Source organism: Ahaetulla prasina, chromosome 1 (assembly GCF_028640845.1).
Source record: "Ahaetulla prasina isolate Xishuangbanna chromosome 1, ASM2864084v1, whole genome shotgun sequence".
NCBI lineage: Eukaryota > Metazoa > Chordata > Lepidosauria > Squamata > Colubridae > Ahaetulla > Ahaetulla prasina.
This window is the reverse complement of record NC_080539.1, coordinates 2327748-2346105: the sequence shown is the minus strand read 5'-3', so window position 1 is coordinate 2346105 and position 18358 is coordinate 2327748. Positions and strand designations below refer to the sequence as shown.

The following is an 18358-nucleotide window of genomic DNA, read 5'->3' as shown; positions in this document are numbered from 1 at the left end:
CATTCAGAATAGCATAAAATAGAATAGAAATAGAATAGAATAGAAATAGAATAGAATAGAATAGAATAGAATAGAATAGAATAGAATAGAATAGAATAGAATAGAATTTTTTATTGGCCAAGTGTGATTGGACACACAAGGAATTTGTCTTGGTGCATCTGCTCTCAGTGTACATAAAAGAAAAGATACGTTCATCAGGGTACAACATTTACAACACAATTGATGATCAATATATCAATGTAAATCATAAGGAGTGCCAGCAGCAAGTTATAGTCATACAGTCATAAGTGGAAGGAGATTGGCGATGGGAACTATGAAACGATTAATAGTAGTGCAGATTCAGTAAATAGTCTGACAGTGTTGAGGGAATTATTTGTTTAGCAGAGTGATGGCGTTTGGGGAAAAACTGTTCTTGTGTCTAGTTGTTCTGGTGTGCAGTGCTCTATAGCGTCGTTTTGAGGGTAGGAGTTGAAACAGTTTATGTCCAGGATGCGAGGGATCTGCAAATATTTTCACGGTCCTCTTCTTGATTCGTGCAGTATACAGGTCCTCAATGGAAGGCAGGTTGGTAGCAATTATTTTTTCTGCTGTAATCAAGAATTGGTCTAGCAAATGTTTTGGTTAGTAGTGTAATCTTACCGGAGAAGAAGCTACGCTTCGTTTTTGTTTGTTTTTTAAAGATTTAAGTAAGGTGTTGTTGTTTTTTTTGTTGGGGCAGAAGAGAATAGGAGCGACAGGCAAAGGTTCCGGTCTGTTTCACAACTCCAGGTGCGACGAGAAGGTGAAAAACTGAAAACATCTGCTGATCTATTTCTATTTTTATCTGCACGCGAAGCTCACCGTGATAACTCTGGATGATCTAAGCAGCATCAGGTGGATTGGAGGGAGGGGGGACCACCAGGTGATCCCAGGGCTGCAGTGGAAGAGAAAAGCAAAGACCATCCACATCCCCAATGTCGCATGGACCATCTTTGGGAGGGGCAACATGCGTGGGGGCTCACGTTGATACTTCTGTGGCGTGTTAACAAAAAAACCTGGGGTGCAGTCAAGTTTTCTGGGGGGGGCAATGCCGGTGGGGGGCAGTGCTGTGGGCAAGGGGGGGAGAAATCTGTCAGAAATGTTTGCGGGGGGAATGAGGCCAGTGTGAGCATCCATATTCGTAGTAGAGGGTCTGGAGAGCAGAAAAGGATTCCTTCATCTTTGGAACTCCCTGCCTCAAGAAAGAGGGCTGATCATTTCACTGTCGGCCTTCAGGAAGGCTAATGCGAGGTGTTGAAATTATCTTTTGCCTTTACTTTACCTTTTGCATCATGACAAAGTCATTGGTGATTTATTTTATTTTTATTCATTTTATTTTATTTTTATTTTATTCCATTTTATATTCTATTCTATTCTACTTCTAAATTTTATTTCATTGGATTCTGTTCTATGTATTCCATTCTATTTCTATTTCTATTTTATTATTTTATTTTTATGTTTTTATTTTGTTTCATTTCATTTCATTTTATATTTTATTCCATTTTATTTTATATTATATTATATTATATTTTATTTTATTTTATATTTATTTATGTAAGTCCTCAGCTTACCATCTTTCATTTGGTGAGCGTTCCTGGTTACAACAGCAGCAGCAGCACTGGAAAAAGTAACTTATGACCGTTTTTCACACTTACGACCATTGCAGCATCCCCATGGTCAGGGGATCAAAGCTTGGTTGCTTGGCAACTGACTCACAGTTATGACGGTCACACAGCATCCGGAGGTCACGTGATTCCCCAGAGTCAATGGGGAAGCCAGATTCACTTAACAACCGGCTTACTAACTTAACAACTGCAGTGTTTCGCTTAACAAGAAACGTCGTAAAATGGGGCAAAACTCACTTAACAAATTTCTCACTTAGCGACATAAATTTTGGGCTCAATTATGGTCGTAATTTGAGGACTACATGTGTGTTGCCCTTCTCAGTATTACTGACAACTTTTAGCCAAGAAATGCAAGAAGTTCTTGCTTGACTCGAACAGGGGCCGTTTTCTCTCCCTCCAGGTGTGGCAGATTCCGGATTTCCTGCCCTTACGAAACCTAACGGAGCCAGTGGTGACCCTGGAAGGGCATTCCAAGCGGGTGGGCATCCTAACCTGGCACCCCACGGCCCGCAATGTCTTACTCAGCGCAGGTAAGAGCCTCTCCGCCCACCCTGGCAGCTTCCAGTGGGATGGAGTTCCTCAGGTTAAACTGTAGAATGCATAGAATCTACACAGAATACGTGGGTGGGAAGCTGGATGTTTTTCCTTGGAAGCATGGAGCTGCACACCGTCAGGAATGGCTGGGTGAATTTCCCCCCCCCCTCCTCTGGGACCTCCTAGGGACTAGCATCTTAACTCCTTCTTTTAAAGGAAAAAAAGACTATTTCAGTCTTGCCAGGTTAATTTGGTTGGGCTCGCTTCCTTCTTTCTTGACTTCGAAAAATTGCACTGATTTATTCTGCTGATCTGTTTTTATTTTTATATTTGAGGGATAGATGGATGGAGTTGAGATTTATAAGGCTGATTATAAACGATAATTTATAATTATAATTATAATCAGGGTGATTCTGGGCTCTGGGCAACACAAACACTCAATACACACACACACACACACACACACACACACACACACACACACACACACACGTACCCCGACAAATGTTTAAGGTGTAAATACAACATTTTAAAGCTCTTAGAATGAATGAGCGGGAAGGGACCTTGGAGGTCTTCTAGTCCAGCCCCCTGCTCAAGCAGGAGAACCTAAACCATTTCAGACAAGTGATTGTCTCTAGACTTTTCTTAAAAACATCCAGTGATGGAGCGCCAGTGACCTGGATGGGGATCTCGAAGATCATCTAGTCCAGAATACAGAATAAGAGAGTTGGGAGGGGTTCTCGGGAGGTCATCTAGTCCAACCCCACCCCCTTGACCCCCTTGGTCAAGCAGAAGATCATCTACTATTCTGGAAAGGTGGCTATCAAATCCCTGCTTTAAAAAAACCTCCACTGATGATGAAGCACCCATCCATACCATAATCTGTAATTTCTCGATCTTGGCAGCTTGAAGATGGGTGAACTACAACTCCCAGAATCCGCCAGGCGGACTTTGCTAAATATGGCCTGAGTTTTCCATCCCTTCTTATCCTGGATGGCTTCCCAGCATTCCTTCAGTTTTGGACACTTCATTTTGGTCACTCTGTGGGCTGAAGCAACCTTCCTGCAGCTGGGGAAGGTGGACGGTGCCTAGACACCCACTTTTTTATAATTTGGGGGGGGGTTGGGGTCTATAAGCCCAGCACCTCTTAAATGCCAGCCTGTTTTATTGCAAAATTTCATTGCAGCCCATCTTGTTTGTAAGAGTCTCATTCAACTTTAAGAGGAGGACTTCACTCCCAGAATTCCCCAGCCAGCTTTTGCTGGCTGGGGAATTCTGGGAGTTAAAGTCCGCAAGTCTTAAAGTTGCCAAGGTTGGAGACTCCTGTTGTAAGCGACTCCAGGCAGCTTAAAATATTATAAACATTTAATATAAATACAGCTCACAACATTCAGTGCCCGTTCAAAGTGACGACGACACTGAAAAAAGTGACATAGGACCAGGTTTCATACTTACGACGGTGGCAGCATCCTCGTGGTCACGTGGTCAGAATTCAGATGCTTGCCGACGGATTCACATTTATGACGGTCACAGTGTCCCGGGGTTATGTGATCCTCTTTTGCGACCAAAGTCCATGAGGAAGCCAGATTCACTTAATGATCGTGTGGCTGACTCAGCCACTGAGGCGATTCACTTAACGACCGTCGTAAAATGAGGCAAAGCACACAAGCAAGGTCTGACTTAGCGACATAAATTTTGGTCCGGATTGTGATCCTGAGGGGGACAACCTGTAATGGGAAGGGGACGGGGAAGGGGTCCGGGCAGCCTGGCTCCTTTCGTTGTGTCCTGAATGCCCTTTCTGGATAAGGGGGAGACAACACCATCATCGTTTGGAACGTGGGCACTGGGGAGGCCCTCATCACGCTGGACGACCTACACACCGACGTCATATACAACGTGTGTTGGAATCGCAACGGGAGCCAGATTGTCACCACCTGCAAGGACAAACATCTGCGCATCATCGACCCACGGCAGCACCTGGTTGTGGCTGTGAGTAAGACGGGCCGAGGGGTGGGTGGGCGGGCGGGATTGCCTGGCCTGCCCCCAGCATGTGAGGTAGATGTGAACTGTTCTTCCCTGGTTTGGCATCTTCTGGAAATCTGTGATCAGCGTTTCAACCCTGGCAACTTTAAGAGGGGAGGACTTCCTCTCCCAGAATCCCCCAGCCAGCCTGCTTTAAGAGGGGAGGACTTCCACTCCCAGAATCCCCCAGCCAGCCTGCTTTAAGAGGGGTGGACTTCCACTCCCAGAATCCCCCAGCCAGCATTCTTTAAGAGGGGAGGACTTCCACTCCCAGAATCCCCCAGCCAGCCTGCTTTAAGAGGGGTGGACTTCCACTCCCAGAATCCCCCAGCCAGCCATGCTTTAAGAGGGGAGGACTTCCACTCCCAGAATCACCCAGCCAGCATGCTTTAAGAGAGATGGACTTCCATTCCCAGAATCCCCCAACCAGCATGCTTTAAGAGGGGAGGACTTCCACTCCCAGAATTCCCCAGCCAGCCTGCTTTAAGAGGGATGGACTTCCATTCCCAGAATCCCCCAGCCAGCCTGCTTTAAGAGGGGAGGACTTCCACTCCCAGAATTCCCCAGCCAGCCTGCTTTAAGAGGGGTGGACTTCCACTCCCAGAATTCCCCAGCCAGCCTGCTTTAAGAGAGATGGACTTCCATTCCCAGAATCCCCCAGCCAGCCTGATTTAAGAGGGTGGACTTCCACTCCCAGAATCCCCCAGCCAGCGTGCTTTAAGATGGGTGGACTTCCACTCCCAGAATCCCCCAGCCAGCCTGCTTTAAGATGGGTGGAGTTCCACTCCAAGAATTCCCCAGCCAGCTTGCTTTAAGAGGGGAGGACTTCCACTCCCAGAATCCCCCAGCCAGCCTGCTTTAAGAGGGGAGGACTTCCACTCCCAGAATCCCCCAGCCAGCATGCTTTAAGAGGGGAGGACTTCCACTCCCAGAATTCTCCAGCCAGCATGCTTTAAGAGGGGAGGACTTCCACTCCCAGAATCCCCCAGCCAGCATGCTTTAAGAGGAGGACTTCCACCCCAGAATCCCCAGCCAGCCTGCTTTAAGAGGAGGACTTCCACCCCAGAATTCCCCAGCCAGCCTGCTTTAAGAGGTGGACTTCCACCCCAGAATTCCCCAGCCAGCCTGCTTTAAGAGAGATGGACTTCCACCCCAGAATCCCCAGCCAGCCTGTTTTAAGAGGAGGACTTCCACCCCAGAATCCCCAGCCAGCCTGCTTTAAGAGGTGGACTTCCACCCCAGAATCCCCAGCCAGCCTGCTTTAAGAGGTGGACTTCCACTCCCAGAATTCCCCAGCCAGCTTGCTTTAAGAGGAGGACTTCCACCCCAGAATCCCCAGCCAGCCTGCTTTAAGAGGGGAGGACTTCCACTCCCAGAATCCCCCAGCCAGCATGCTTTAAGAGGGGAGGACTTCCACTCCCAGAATTCTCCAGCCAGCATGCTTTAAGAGGGGAGGACTTCCACTCCCAGAATCCCCCAGCCAGCATGCTTTAAGAGGGGAGGACTTCCACTCCCAGAATTCCCCAGCCAGCCTGCTTTAAGAGGGGAGGATTTCCACTCCCAGAATCCCCCAGCCAGCCTGCTTTAAGAGGGATGGACTTCCACTCCCAGAATCCCCCAGCCAGCCTGCTTTAAGAGGGATGGACTTCCACTCCCAGAATCCCCCAGCCAGCCTGCTTTAAGAGGGATGGACTTCCACTCCCAGAATCCCCCAGCCAGCCTGCTTTAAGAGAGATGGACTTCCATTCCCAGAATCCCCCAGCCAGCATGCTTTAAGAGGGGAGGACTTCCACTCCCAGAATCCCCCAGCCAGCCTGCTTTAAGAGGGGAGGACTTCCACTCCCAGAATCCCCCAGCCAGCCTGCTTTAAGATGGGTGGACTTCCACTCCCAGAATCCCCCAGCCAGCTTGCTTTAAGATGGGTGGACTTCCACTCCCAGAATCCCCCAGCCAGCAATGCTTTAAGAGGGATGGACTTCCACTCCAGAATCCCCCAGACTCTTCTGTGTGGACATTCCAAGCCAACTTTCTTTTTCCCAAATAACATTTCCACCTAAAGGAGCTGCAACCTGCAGGGGATGATGGGAATTTAAGTCCCCTCGATCTCTCAGGCTGTGAATTAGCCTCATTCTCCCACCTTGGGCAAAGAATCCTGCATTTTACTGATCTTGCTGACTGTGCTGGCTTAGTTCAATCCTGGTTTGATCTTTGTTTGTTAGCGGTGGGATTAAATTGATAATCCAGACTCTTCCGGGACGTTAGAAAAGTCAAGATGCCAACCAAAATGGTGCAACAGAAGCCACTGTCCATCCCTCATAAAGGGGGAGTACCTCCCAACTTGGCTGCAGTTGCCATATTGACTTTTTCGCCCTCTCCCCTCCCTGCAGCCACCCCTGCTAAATATGCTAAATTCGCCCCTGGAATGTGAAACCGTAAAGTAGGGGGGGCCACCATCCGAATCGCCACAGAAATAATCTAATTTTCAGGAATAAAATTATTCCTGAGATAATTTGGGGCTCCACTCCAGCTTGGTTGAATCCTCCGTCCAGGCCTGGTCTCCTCTAAATCAGGGGTCTCCAACCTTGGTCCCTTTAAGACTTGTGGACTTCAACTCCCAGAATTCCTCAGCCAGCTTTGCTTGAAGACTTGCGGCCTTCAACTCCCAGAATTCCCCAGCCAGCTTTGCTTGAAGACTTGCGGCCTTCAACTCCCAGAATTCCCCAGCCAGCTCTGCTTGAAGACTTGCGGCCTTCAACTCCCAGAATTCCCCAGCCAGCTTTGCTTGAAGACTTGTGGACTTCAACTCCCAGAATTCCCCAGCCAGCTTTGCTTGAAGACTTGTGGCTTTCAACTCCCAGAATTCCCCAGCCAGGTTTGCTTGAAGACTTGGGCCTTCAATTCCCAGAATTCCTCAGCCAGCTTTGCTTGAAGACTTGCGGCCTTCAACTCCCAGAATTCCCCAGCCAGCTTTGCTTGAAGACTTGGGCCTTCAATTCCCAGAATTCCCCAGCCAGCTTTGCTTGAAGACTTGCGGCCTTCAACTCCCAGAATTCCCCAGCCAGCTTTGATTGAAGACTTGTGGACTTCAACTCCCAGAATTCCCCAGCCAGCTTTGCTTGAAGACTTGCGGCCTTCAACTCCCAGAATTCCCCAGCCAGCTTTGCTTGAAGACTTGTGGCTTTCAACTCCCAGAATTCCCCAGCCAGGTTTGCTTGAAGACTTGGGCCTTCAATTCCCAGAATTCCTCAGCCAGCTTTGCTTGAAGACTTGCGGCCTTCAACTCCCAGAATTCCCCAGCCAGCTTTGCTTGAAGACTTGGGCCTTCAATTCCCAGAATTCCCCAGCCAGCTTTGCTTGAAGACTTGCGGCCTTCAACTCCCAGAATTCCCCAGCCAGCTTTGCTTGAAGACTTGTGGCTTTCAACTCCCAGAATTCCCCAGCCAGCTTTGCTTGAAGACTTGTGGACTTCAACTCCCAGAATTCCTCAGCCAGCTTTGCTTGAAGACTGGCCTTCAACTCCCAGAATTCCCCAGCCAGCTTTGCTTGAAGACTTCAATTCCCAGAATTCAGCCAGCTTTGCTTGAAGACTTGCGGCCTTCAACTCCCAGAATTCCCCAGCCAGCTTTGCTTGAAGACTTGTGGCTTTCAACTCCCAGAATTCCCCAGCCAGCTTTGCTTGAAGACTTGTGGACTTCAACTCCCAGGGATTCTGGGAGTTGAAGTCCACAAGTCTTAAAGGGACCAAGGTTGAAGACCCCTGCTCTAAATCAGTTGGACTACAATTCCCATCTTCTCCATCCACATGGCTGCTCCCTTTGCCCAAAACAGATAGACGTTCAATTCCACTGATGAAGCACCGCGCAGGGGAGGAGGGGCGGTTGTTGGCGTCTGCCCCTTGAAATGGGGGTCTTCTTCTTTTTTGGGGTGCTTTGGGCTGATTGACCTCTGCTAATGGGCTTGATCTAATACAGGAAGTCCTCGACTTACAGCCATTCATTTAGTGACCGTTCAAAGTTACAATGGCACCGAAATAACTGAATTATGACCATTTTTCACACTTACGACCATGGTCACGTGATTTACATTTGTATGGTTGAGCAACTGACTCAAATTTATGATGGTTGCAACATCCCGGGGTCACGTGATACCCTTTTGCGACCTTCTGACCATGAGGAAGCCCGATTCACTTAACAACCAGGTGACTAACTTAACAACTGCAGTTATTCATTTAAGAACTGCAACAAGGAAGGTTGTAGAATGGGGCAAAACTCACTTAACAAATGTCTTACCTAGCAACAGAAATCTTGTGCTCGGTTGTGGTCGTAAGTCCAGGACTACCTGTCCAGTGTTTCTCAACCTTGGCCACTTTAAGAGGAGAGGACTTCCACTCCCAGAATCCCCCAGCCAGCAGGCATTAAGATGGATAAACTTCAACTCCCAGAATTCCTCAGCCAGCATGCTTTAAAATGGGTGAACATCCACTCCCAGAATTCCCCAGCCAGCATGCTTTAAGATGGGTGGAATTCCACTCCCAGAATTCCTCAGCCAGCATGCTTTAAGAGGGGAGGACTTCCACTCCAAGAATCCCCCACCCAGCATGCTTTAAGATGGGTGGAATTCCATTCCCAGAATTCCTCAGCCAGCATGCTTTAAGAGGGGAGGACTTCCACTCCAAGAATCCCCCACCCAGCATGCTTTAAGATGGGTGGAATTCCACTCCCAGAATTCCCCAGCCAGCATGCTTTAAAATGGGTGAACATCCACTCCCAGAATCCCCCACTCAGCATGCTTTAAGAGGGGTAGATTTTCACTCCCAGAATCCCCCAGCCAATCATGGTTGCTAGGGAATTCTGGGAGTTGAAGTCCACCCATCTTAAAGTGACCAAGGTTGAGAAACATTGTGCTAATGCTTTGTGGGTGCTGTGTTTGTGTGATCTAACCCACTAACCCTTGCCCCCAGGAGACCCTCAAGCCCCATGAGGGGGCGCGTCCCGTCCGGGCCATCTTCCTGGCCGATGGCCGCGTCTTCACTACTGGCTTCAGCAAGATGAGTGAGAGGCAGCTGGCCCTTTGGGACTTGGTACGACTGGCCGGCAACTCACGCCTGGGGGAGCGTGTCTGGGGAGGGGAGAGAGGGAGGGGTGTATGGGGGCTACGTGTGGATATCTTGACCTTTGACTCCACAGGAGGAGGAGGAGGAGCAGAATTCCCCAGCCAGCTTGCTTTCAGAGAGGTGGACTTTAACTCCCAGAATTCCCTAGCTGGCAGAAATCAAGATGGGGGGACTTCAACTCCCAGAATTCCCTAGCTGGCAGAAATCAAGATGGGGGGACTTCAACTCCCAGAATTTCTGAGCCAGCTATGCTAGCTCAGAAATTCTGGGAGTTGAAGTCCCCCCATCTTGATTTCTGCCAGCTAGGGAATTCTGGGAGTTGAAGTCCACAGATTGTAAAATAGCCCTAGTTGCCCACAGTTGTGTTATATATATCCCGCTTGGCCTTCCTTTTCTTCGTCCCTCTCTGGCCAGCCAGCTCCTCTGTGCCTCGGCCAGCCCGTAACGCTCTCTTTCCCGTCTGCCAGGAGAGGTTGGCGGCCCACGAAGGGATGAGGCCCATGCGCGCCATCTTTACCCGCGAGGGACAGATCTTCACCACGGGGTTCACCCGCATGAGCCAGCGGGAGCTGGGCCTCTGGGACCCGGTAGTCGGGCTGCATGGTGTGGACCCCCCCCCCCGTCATCCCCCTCTGGGAACTCGGGCATTGCCCTGCCCTGCCCCTCCCCTCCCCTCCTGCCTCTGGGGGCCACATTCGGCCACGGGATGGATGCCCACAGGCAGGAGCAGGTCAAGGCGTTCCCACATGCACCAAGCCCAGAACACAGGTACACACACACACACACACACACACACACACACACACACACACAGACACATCTTGTGAAAGTCAGTCCTGCAAAGAGCCTGAAAGTGAACCACACAAATTTACACACACACATTTATACACAGAGAAATTTACACATCTACACACACAGGCACATTCCCTGTAGAAGTCAGTCCTGCAAAGAGGCTGAAAGCAAACCTCAAATTTACACACACACACATTTACACACGTACATTTACACAAAGAGAAATTTACACACACACACACAGACACATTCCCTGTAGAAGTCAGTCCTGCAAAGAGGCTGAAAGCGAACCTCAAATTTACACACACGCACAAATTTACACACATACACACAATTTTACACACACACACATTTACACACACACAAATTTACACTTTTACACACATAGACATATTCCCCATAGAAGTCAGTTGTCAGTTTTGGAAGGCAATTTCGGTGGGGGTGTTCCTTGGCACCCTGACATCAGTCCTGCAAAGATGCTGAAAGTGAACCTCAAATATACACACACCAAAATTTACACACTCACAAATTTACACACAGAGAAATTTACACATACACATTTACACACGCACAAATTTACACATACACACACATAGACACATTCCCTGTGGAAATCAGTCCTGCAAAGATGCTGAAAGCGAAGCTCAAATTTACACACACTGAAATTTACACAAAGAGAAATTTACACACACAAATTTACACACACACATTTACACACACACAAATTTATACATACACACACATACACATTCCCTGTGGAAATCAGTCCTGCAAAGATGCTGAAAGCGAAGCTCAAATTTACACACACTGAAATTTACACACAGAGAAATTTACACACACAAATTTACACACGCACACATTTACACATACACACACATAGACACATTCCCTGTGGAAATCAGTCCTGCAAAGATGCTGAAAGCGAAGCTCAAATTTACACACACTGAAATTTACACATTGAGAAATTTACACACACACATTTACACACACACATTTACACACACACAAATTTATACATACACACACATAGACACATTCCCTGTGGAAATCAGTCCTGCAAAGATGTTGAAAGCGAAGCTCAAATTTACACACACTGAAATTTACACACAGAGAAATTTACACACACAAATTTACACACACACATTTACACACGCACAAATTTACACATACACACACATAGACACATTCCCTATGGAAATCAGTCCTGCAAAGATGTTGAAAGCGAAGCTCAAGTTTACACACACTGAAATTTACACACAGAGAAATTTACACACACAAATTTACACACAGAAAACACACACACACACACCTCTATGGAAGCCAGCTCTGCAAAGATGCTGAAGCCGACCATCAAACGGAACTCAGGAATTAAGATCAGGACCGGTAGTCCTTGAGTTACAATCATTCGTTTAGTGACTGTTCAAAGTTACAACGGCACTGAAAAAGGTGACTTATGACCCTTTTCCACACTTACGACCGTTGCGGCATCCCCGTGGTCAGGTGATCAAAATTCAGCCTCTTAGCACCTGGCTCGTATTTATGACCGTTTTAGTGTCCCAGGGCCCTTTTGCGACCTTCTGACAAGCCAAGTCAATGGGGAAGCCGGATTCCTTTAATGACCGTGTCATTAACTTAAGAACTGCAGTGATTCACTTAACAACTGTGGCAAGAAAGGTCGTAAAATGGGACAAATTCCTCTTAACAAATGTCTTGCTTAGCAGCAGAAATTTTGGGCTCAATTATGGTCATAAATCGAGGACTACCTGCACTTAATCGCACCGTCAACTTTTCCCATAACAACCTCCGTTACACCGGATGTCGTTTTTCTAAGGACATCTGGGAGCTGGTCAAATGTCAATCAGATTTATTGCCCATCCGGCCAAGATTCTGATTGTCCAGCAGAGGGCAACACTTGGCCCACCTTGACTCCACAGGGTTCAACACTTAACATTTGGATAGGAGGCCACCGGGTGATCCCAGGGCCAAAAAGCTTAGCTGGGAAGTTGAAGCTCCGAGAAGATTTGAGTTCCAGTTCTGACCACTTGGTTCGTCCCCGGACAATGCCTGGTTCCCAGAGTCCGATTGCTGTGGATTTGGGGGGCTGGGGGGGGAAATAGAAGGGTGCATGGGGGTGTGCTGTGTTCCCAGGCAGGGGCTGCAAAAGAGAAGGGGCTTCAGAAACAGGTGGTGGGAGTAGGAATGGACTATGTAGTCTGTGCAGGCCAGGGTTCTCCAACTTCGGCCACTTTAAGACCTGTGGACTTCAACTCCCAGGACTCTCCAGCCAGCCGTCTGGGAGTCGGAGTCCACGGGTTTTAAAGTGGCCAAGGTTGGGCTATCCCTAGTATAGCCCATGGGGTACTGCGGCTCAGATGAGGGGGGGGGGGCGGTTAGAATGCATGAGGCTAAAGAAGCAGGAGATTAGGGAGAGGTCAGACTAGATGTCCTCTGGGGGGTTACCCTCGGTCAGGATAGCCTGAGGATGTGGCCCCTTCAGGAGTGTTTGGGTTACAGCTGGGGGTGGAATGGGGGTGGGGGGATCTGCCTGGGACTCCCCCAGCTGTGTGCATGGGCCTGGGGAGGGGTCCTGGGTCCTGACTCCTTTCCTGGCCTTGGCAGAAGAACTTTGAGGAGCCCATCGCCCTCCAGGAGATGGACACCAGCAACGGGGTTCTCCAACCCGGCCACTTTAAGACCTGTGGACTTCAACTCCCAGGACTCTCCAGCCAGCCGTCTGGGAGTCGGAGTCCACGGGTTTTAAAGTGGCCAAGGTTGGGCTATCCCTAGTATAGCCCATGGGGCACTGCGGCTCAGATGATGGGGGGCGGTTAGAATGCATGAGGCTAAAGAAGCAGTAGATTAGGGAGAGGTCAGACTAGATGTCCTCTGGGGGGTTACCCTCGGTCAGGATAGCCTGAGGATGTGGCCCCTTCAGGAGCGTTTGGGTTACAGCTGGGGGTGGAATGGGGGTGGGGGGGATCTGCCTGGGACTCCCCCAGCTGTGTGCATGGGCCTGGGGAGGGGTCCTGGGTCCTGACTCCTTTCCTGGCCTTGGCAGAAAAACTTTGAGGAGCCCATCGCCCTCCAGGAGATGGACACCAGCAACGGGGTTCTCCTGCCCTTTTACGACCCTGATTCCAGCATAGTCTACCTGTGTGGAAAGGTAGGTAAACAGGGGAGGGAGGTAATTTCCCCCCCCCCGGGGGCGGGGGGGGGGAAACGGAGGGGGCGCACAGTGCTCCCCTCCTACTCCAGCATGTTGATAAATCTTGAGGTCCTAACCAAGTGAGTGCAGCCCCGATCCTCCCCCCACTTAGACCCCTGCCTGGGTTTGTGATGGGACTAAAAGACGAGGAGGAGGTGCAATTGAGTGTCATCGTTTTCTTGGAGGAAATGAAAAAGGAAGAATTGCCTTATAAGGGAAATGAGGGAGGGAGGGAAGGAAGGAAGGAAGGAAGGAAGGAAGGAAGGAAGGAAGGAAGGAAGGAAGAAAGAAAGAAAGAAAGAAAGAAAGAAAGAAAGAAAGAAAGAAAGAAAGAAAGAAAGAAAGAAAGAAAGAAAGAAGAGGGAGGAAGGTGGATGGGAAGAAGGTGGGAGGAAAAAAGGAAGGAAGAAGAAAGAAAAAAGAATGAAAGGAAAGAGAAAAGGAAAGAAAAGAAAAGAGGGAGGAAGATGGATAGAAAGATGAGAGGAAGGAAGAAGAGAAAGAAAAAGAAAGAAAAAAGGAAAGAAAGAAGGGGGAGGAAAGTGGAAGAAGGAAGACAAGAAAAAGAAAAAGGAAGGAAGGAAGAAAAGAAAAGAAAGAAGAAAAGAAAGAAAGAAAAGAGGGAGGAAGGTGGATGGGACAAAGGTGGGAGGAAAAAAGGAAGGAAGAAGAAAGAAAAAAGAATGAAAGGAAAGAGAAAAGGAAAGAAAAGAAAAGAGGAAGGAAGATGAGAGGAAGGAAGGAGAGAAAAAAAGAAAGAAAGAAAAGGAAAAAAAGAAGAGGGAGGAAAGTGGGAAGAAGGAAGACGAGAAACAGAAAGAAAAGAAAGAAAGAAAGAAAAGAAGAGGGAGGAAGGTGGATGGGAAGAAGGTGGGAGGAAAAAAGGAAGGAAGAAGAAAGAAAAAAGAATGAAAGGAAAGAGAAAAGGAAAGAAAAGAAAAGAAGAAAGAAGATGAGAAGAAGGAAGGAGAGAAAGAAAGAAAAGAAAGAAGAGGGAGGAAAGTGGGAAGAAGGAAGATGAGAAACAGAAAGAAAGAAAGAAGAGAGGAAGGTGGATGGGAAGAAGGTGGGAGGAAAAAAGGAAGGAAGAAGAAAGAAAAAAGAATGAAAGGAAAGAGAAAAGGGGAAAAAGAAAAGAGGAGGAAGATGGATAGGAGGAAGATGAGAGGAAGGAAGGAAGAAAAGAAAAAGGAAAGAAGGGGAGGAAAGTGGGAAGAAGGAAGACAAGAAAAAGAAAAAGGAAGGAAGAGGAAGGAAGGAAGAAAAGAAAAAGAAAGAAGAGGGAGGAAGGTGGATGGGACAAAGGTGGGAGGAAAAAAGGAAGGAAGAAGAAAGAAAAAAGAACGAGAGAGAAAAGGAAAGAAAGAAAAGAGGGAGGAAGATGGATAGGAGGAAGATGAGAGGAAGGAAGGAGAGAGAAAGAAAAAGAAAGACAGAAAAAGAAAGAAGAGGGAGAAAGTGGGAAGAAGGAAGATGAGAAAAAGAAAGAAAGAAAGAAAGCTACAGATCCTGGTGTAGGGGAGAACCAGGGCAGGTGATTTCCGGGGGGTGGGAGGGGGTTACAGCCTTTTGCCCAATGTCTTGGCTGGCTGGGGAGGACCTTCCCCCTTGCTGGAGGGGTGGGGAGGGGAGGGGGAGCTGGCCTGAGACACCCACCCCCTTCCTCCTCCTCCTCCCCCCCCCCACGCAGGGGGACAGCAGCATCCGCTACTTCGAGATCACGGAGGAGGCGCCCTACGTCCACTACCTGAGCACCTACAGCAGCAAGGAGCCCCAGCGCGGAATGGGCTTCATGCCCAAACGGGGGCTGGACGTCAGCAAGTGCGAAATCGCCAGGTGAGGCTGGGGGCGGGGCGGGGTGGGGGGAAGGGCAGCCGGGCGCTGGGATCTCCAGGGCAGAAATGTTACGACCCTTCACAATACAACGGCATGGAACAAAGTGACTTACGACCGTTTTTCACACTTAATGGCCGTTGTAGCATCTGCGTGGTCACGTGGTCAGAATTCAGAGGCTTGGCAACTGACATGTACTTACGACGGTTGCAGCGTCCGGGTCACGCGATCCTTTGTGACCTTCTGACAAGCCAAGTCAATGGGAAGCCAGTTCCTTTAATGACCGTGTCATTAACTTAAGAACTGCAGTGATTCACTTAACAACTGTAGTGATTCACTTAACAGCTATGTTACAGGTACTCCGCGATTTGCAGCAGTTCGTTTAGTGACTGTTCAAAGTTACAACGGCACTGAAAAGGTGACTTATGACCCTTTTCCACACTTACGACCGTTGCGGCATCCCGTGGTCAGGTGATCAAAATTCAGCCTCTTAGCACCTGGCTCATATTTATGACGGTTGCAGAGTCCGGGTCACGTGAACCCTTTGGCAGCCTTCCGACCAGCAAAGTCAATGGGAAGCCAGCTTCACTTAAGAACCGTGTGACTCACTTAACAACTGTGGCAAGAAAGGTCGTAAATGGGACAAATTCCTCTTAACAAATGTCTCGCTTAGCAACAGAAACGCTGGGCTCAGTTGTGGTCCTAAATCGATCTTGCAATCCCAATTGGGACCACGGCTGTTAAGCAAGCAGTTGTTAAGTAAGTCATGCCCAGTGTTGTGACCAGTTTTCTCATGGTTGTTAAGTGAATCGTGTGGTTGCTTAGCGAATCCAGCTTCCCCCATTGACTTTGCTTGTTGGAAGCTTGAAGGTCACCAGTTGCCAAGCACGCAAAGAGGGAGGAAGATGGATAGGAGGAAGATGAGAGGAAGGAAGGAAAGAAAGAAAGAGAAAGAAAAAAGGAAAGAAAGAAGGGGGAGGAAAGTGGGAAGAAGGAAGACAAGAAAAAGAAAAGGAAGGAAGGAAGGAAGGAAGGAAGAAAGAAAGAAAGAAAGAAAGAAAGAAAGAAAGAAGAAGAAAAGAAAGAAGAAAAGAAAGAAAGAAAAGAAAGAAAGAGAGGAGGAAGATGGATGGGAAGAAGGTGGGAGGAAAAAGGAAGGAAGAAGAAAAGAAAAGAATGAGAGAAAAAAGAAAGAAAGAAGAGGAGGAAGATGGATAGAAGGAAGATGAGAGGAAGGAAGGAGAGAAAGAGAAAGAAAAGGAAGAAAGAAGGGGAGGAAAGAAGGAAGACAAGAAAAAGAAAAGGAAGGAAAGAAAGAAAAGGAAGGAAGGAAGAAAGAGAGAAAGAGGGAGGAAGGTGGATGGGACGAAGGTTGGAGGAAAAAGGAAGGAAGAAGAAAAGAAAAGAAAGAAAGAAAGAAAGAAAGAAGAGGGAGGAAGATGGATAGGAGGAAGATGAGAGGAAGGAGAGAAAGAAAGAAAGACAGAAAAAGAAAGAAGAGGGAGGAAGATGAGAGGAAGGAAGAAAGAGAGAAAGAAAGAAAGAAGAAAGCTACAGATCCTGGTTTAGGGAGAACCAGGGCAGGTGATTTCAGGGGTGGGAGGGGCTTACAGCCTTTTGCCCAATGTCTTGGCTGGCTGGGGAGGACCTTCCCCCTTGCTGGAGGGGTGGGGAGGGGAGGGGGAGCCGGCCTGAGACACACCCCCCCTTCCTCCTCCTCCTCCTCCCCCCACGCAGGGGGACAGCAGCATCCGCTACTTCGAGATCACGGAGGAGGCGCCCTACGTCCACTACCTGAGCACCTACAGCAGCAAGGAGCCCCAGCGCGGAATGGGCTTCATGCCCAAACGGGGGCTGGACGTCAGCAAGTGCGAAATCGCCAGGTGAGGCTTGGGGCGGGGCGGGGTGGGGGGAAGAAGGGCAGCCGGGCGCTGGGATCTCCAGGGCAGAAATGTTACGACCCTTCACAATACAACGGCATGGAACAAAGTGACTTACGACCGTTTTTCACACTTAATGGCCGTTGTAGCATCTGCGTGGTCACGTGGTCAGAATTCAGAGGCTTGGCAACTGACATGTACTTACGACGGTTGCAGCGTCCCGGGGTCACGCGATCCCCTTTTGTGACCTTCTGACAAGCGAAATCAAGGGGGAAGCCAGATTCACTTAACAACCGGGTGACTTAACAACTGTAGTGATTCACTTAACAGCTATGTTACAGGTACTCCGCGATTTGCAGCAGTTCGTTTAGTGACCGTTTGAAGTGACAAAGGCACTGAAAAAAGTGACTTGTGACCGTTTTTCACATTTACGACTGTTGCAGAATCCACGTGGTCACGTGGTCAAAATTCAGCCTCTTAGCACCTGGCTCATATTTATGACGGTTGCAGAGTCCCGGGGTCACGTGAACCCCTTTGGCAGCCTTCCGACCAGCAAAGTCAATGGGGAAGCCAGCTTCACTTAAGAACCGTGTGACTCACTTAACAACAGTGACAAGAAAACTCGTGAAATGGAACAAGTCTCACTTAACGTCTGTCTCGCTTAGCAACAGAAACGCTGGGCTCAGTTGTGGTCCTAAATCGATCTTGCAATCCCAATTGGGACCACGGCTGTTAAGCAAGCAGTTGTTAAGTAAGTCATGCCCAGTGTTGTGACCAGTTTTCTCATGGTTGTTAAGTGAATCGTGTGGTTGCTTAGCGAATCCAGCTTCCCCCATTGACTTTGCTTGTTGGAAGCCGGCGCGGAAGGTCACCAGTTGCCAAGCACGCAAATTTTGATTAGGTGACTGGAGATGCTGCAGCGGTCATAAGTGCGAGGACTGGTCATAAGTCACTTTTTCCAGTCGCCGTTGTAACTTTGGTCACTAAAGGGATTGTAAGTCAAGAAGGAGGTGTAATAGGTGTTACTGATTGTCTTGATTAGTAGATTATTATTGATAAATGACTATTACACTGCTAATGACTATTGATAAGTGTAAAATCACTATTATTATTATTATTATTATTATTATTATTATTATTATTATTATTATTATTATTATTATTATTATTATTATTATTATTTATTTGATTTTTATACCGCCCTTCTCCCGAAGGACTCAGGGCGGTGTACAGGCAAGATAAAACCAGCAATACAATATACAGGTTAAAATACAATTTAAAAAACTTATTTAAATTAGCCTGGAGATTAAAATTTGCCATACTAAAAAACCCCGTT

The 18358-nt window shown here is 48.1% G+C and overlaps 1 protein-coding gene across 1 annotated transcript in view; it reads left to right on the top strand.

The window, feature by feature from the left end:
* The window catches only part of CORO6 (coronin 6), a 54739-nt gene that overhangs the window by 25056 nt on the left and 11325 nt on the right, over positions 1-18358 (top strand). Inside the window, exons 4-8 of the mRNA XM_058163966.1 lie at positions 2044-2173; positions 3985-4166; positions 9780-9899; positions 13163-13267; positions 15000-15145. Of these exons, the coding sequence (XP_058019949.1) occupies positions 2044-2173; positions 3985-4166; positions 9780-9899; positions 13163-13267; positions 15000-15145 (683 nt within the window). The remainder of the gene's footprint in view (positions 1-2043; positions 2174-3984; positions 4167-9779; positions 9900-13162; positions 13268-14999; positions 15146-18358) is intronic.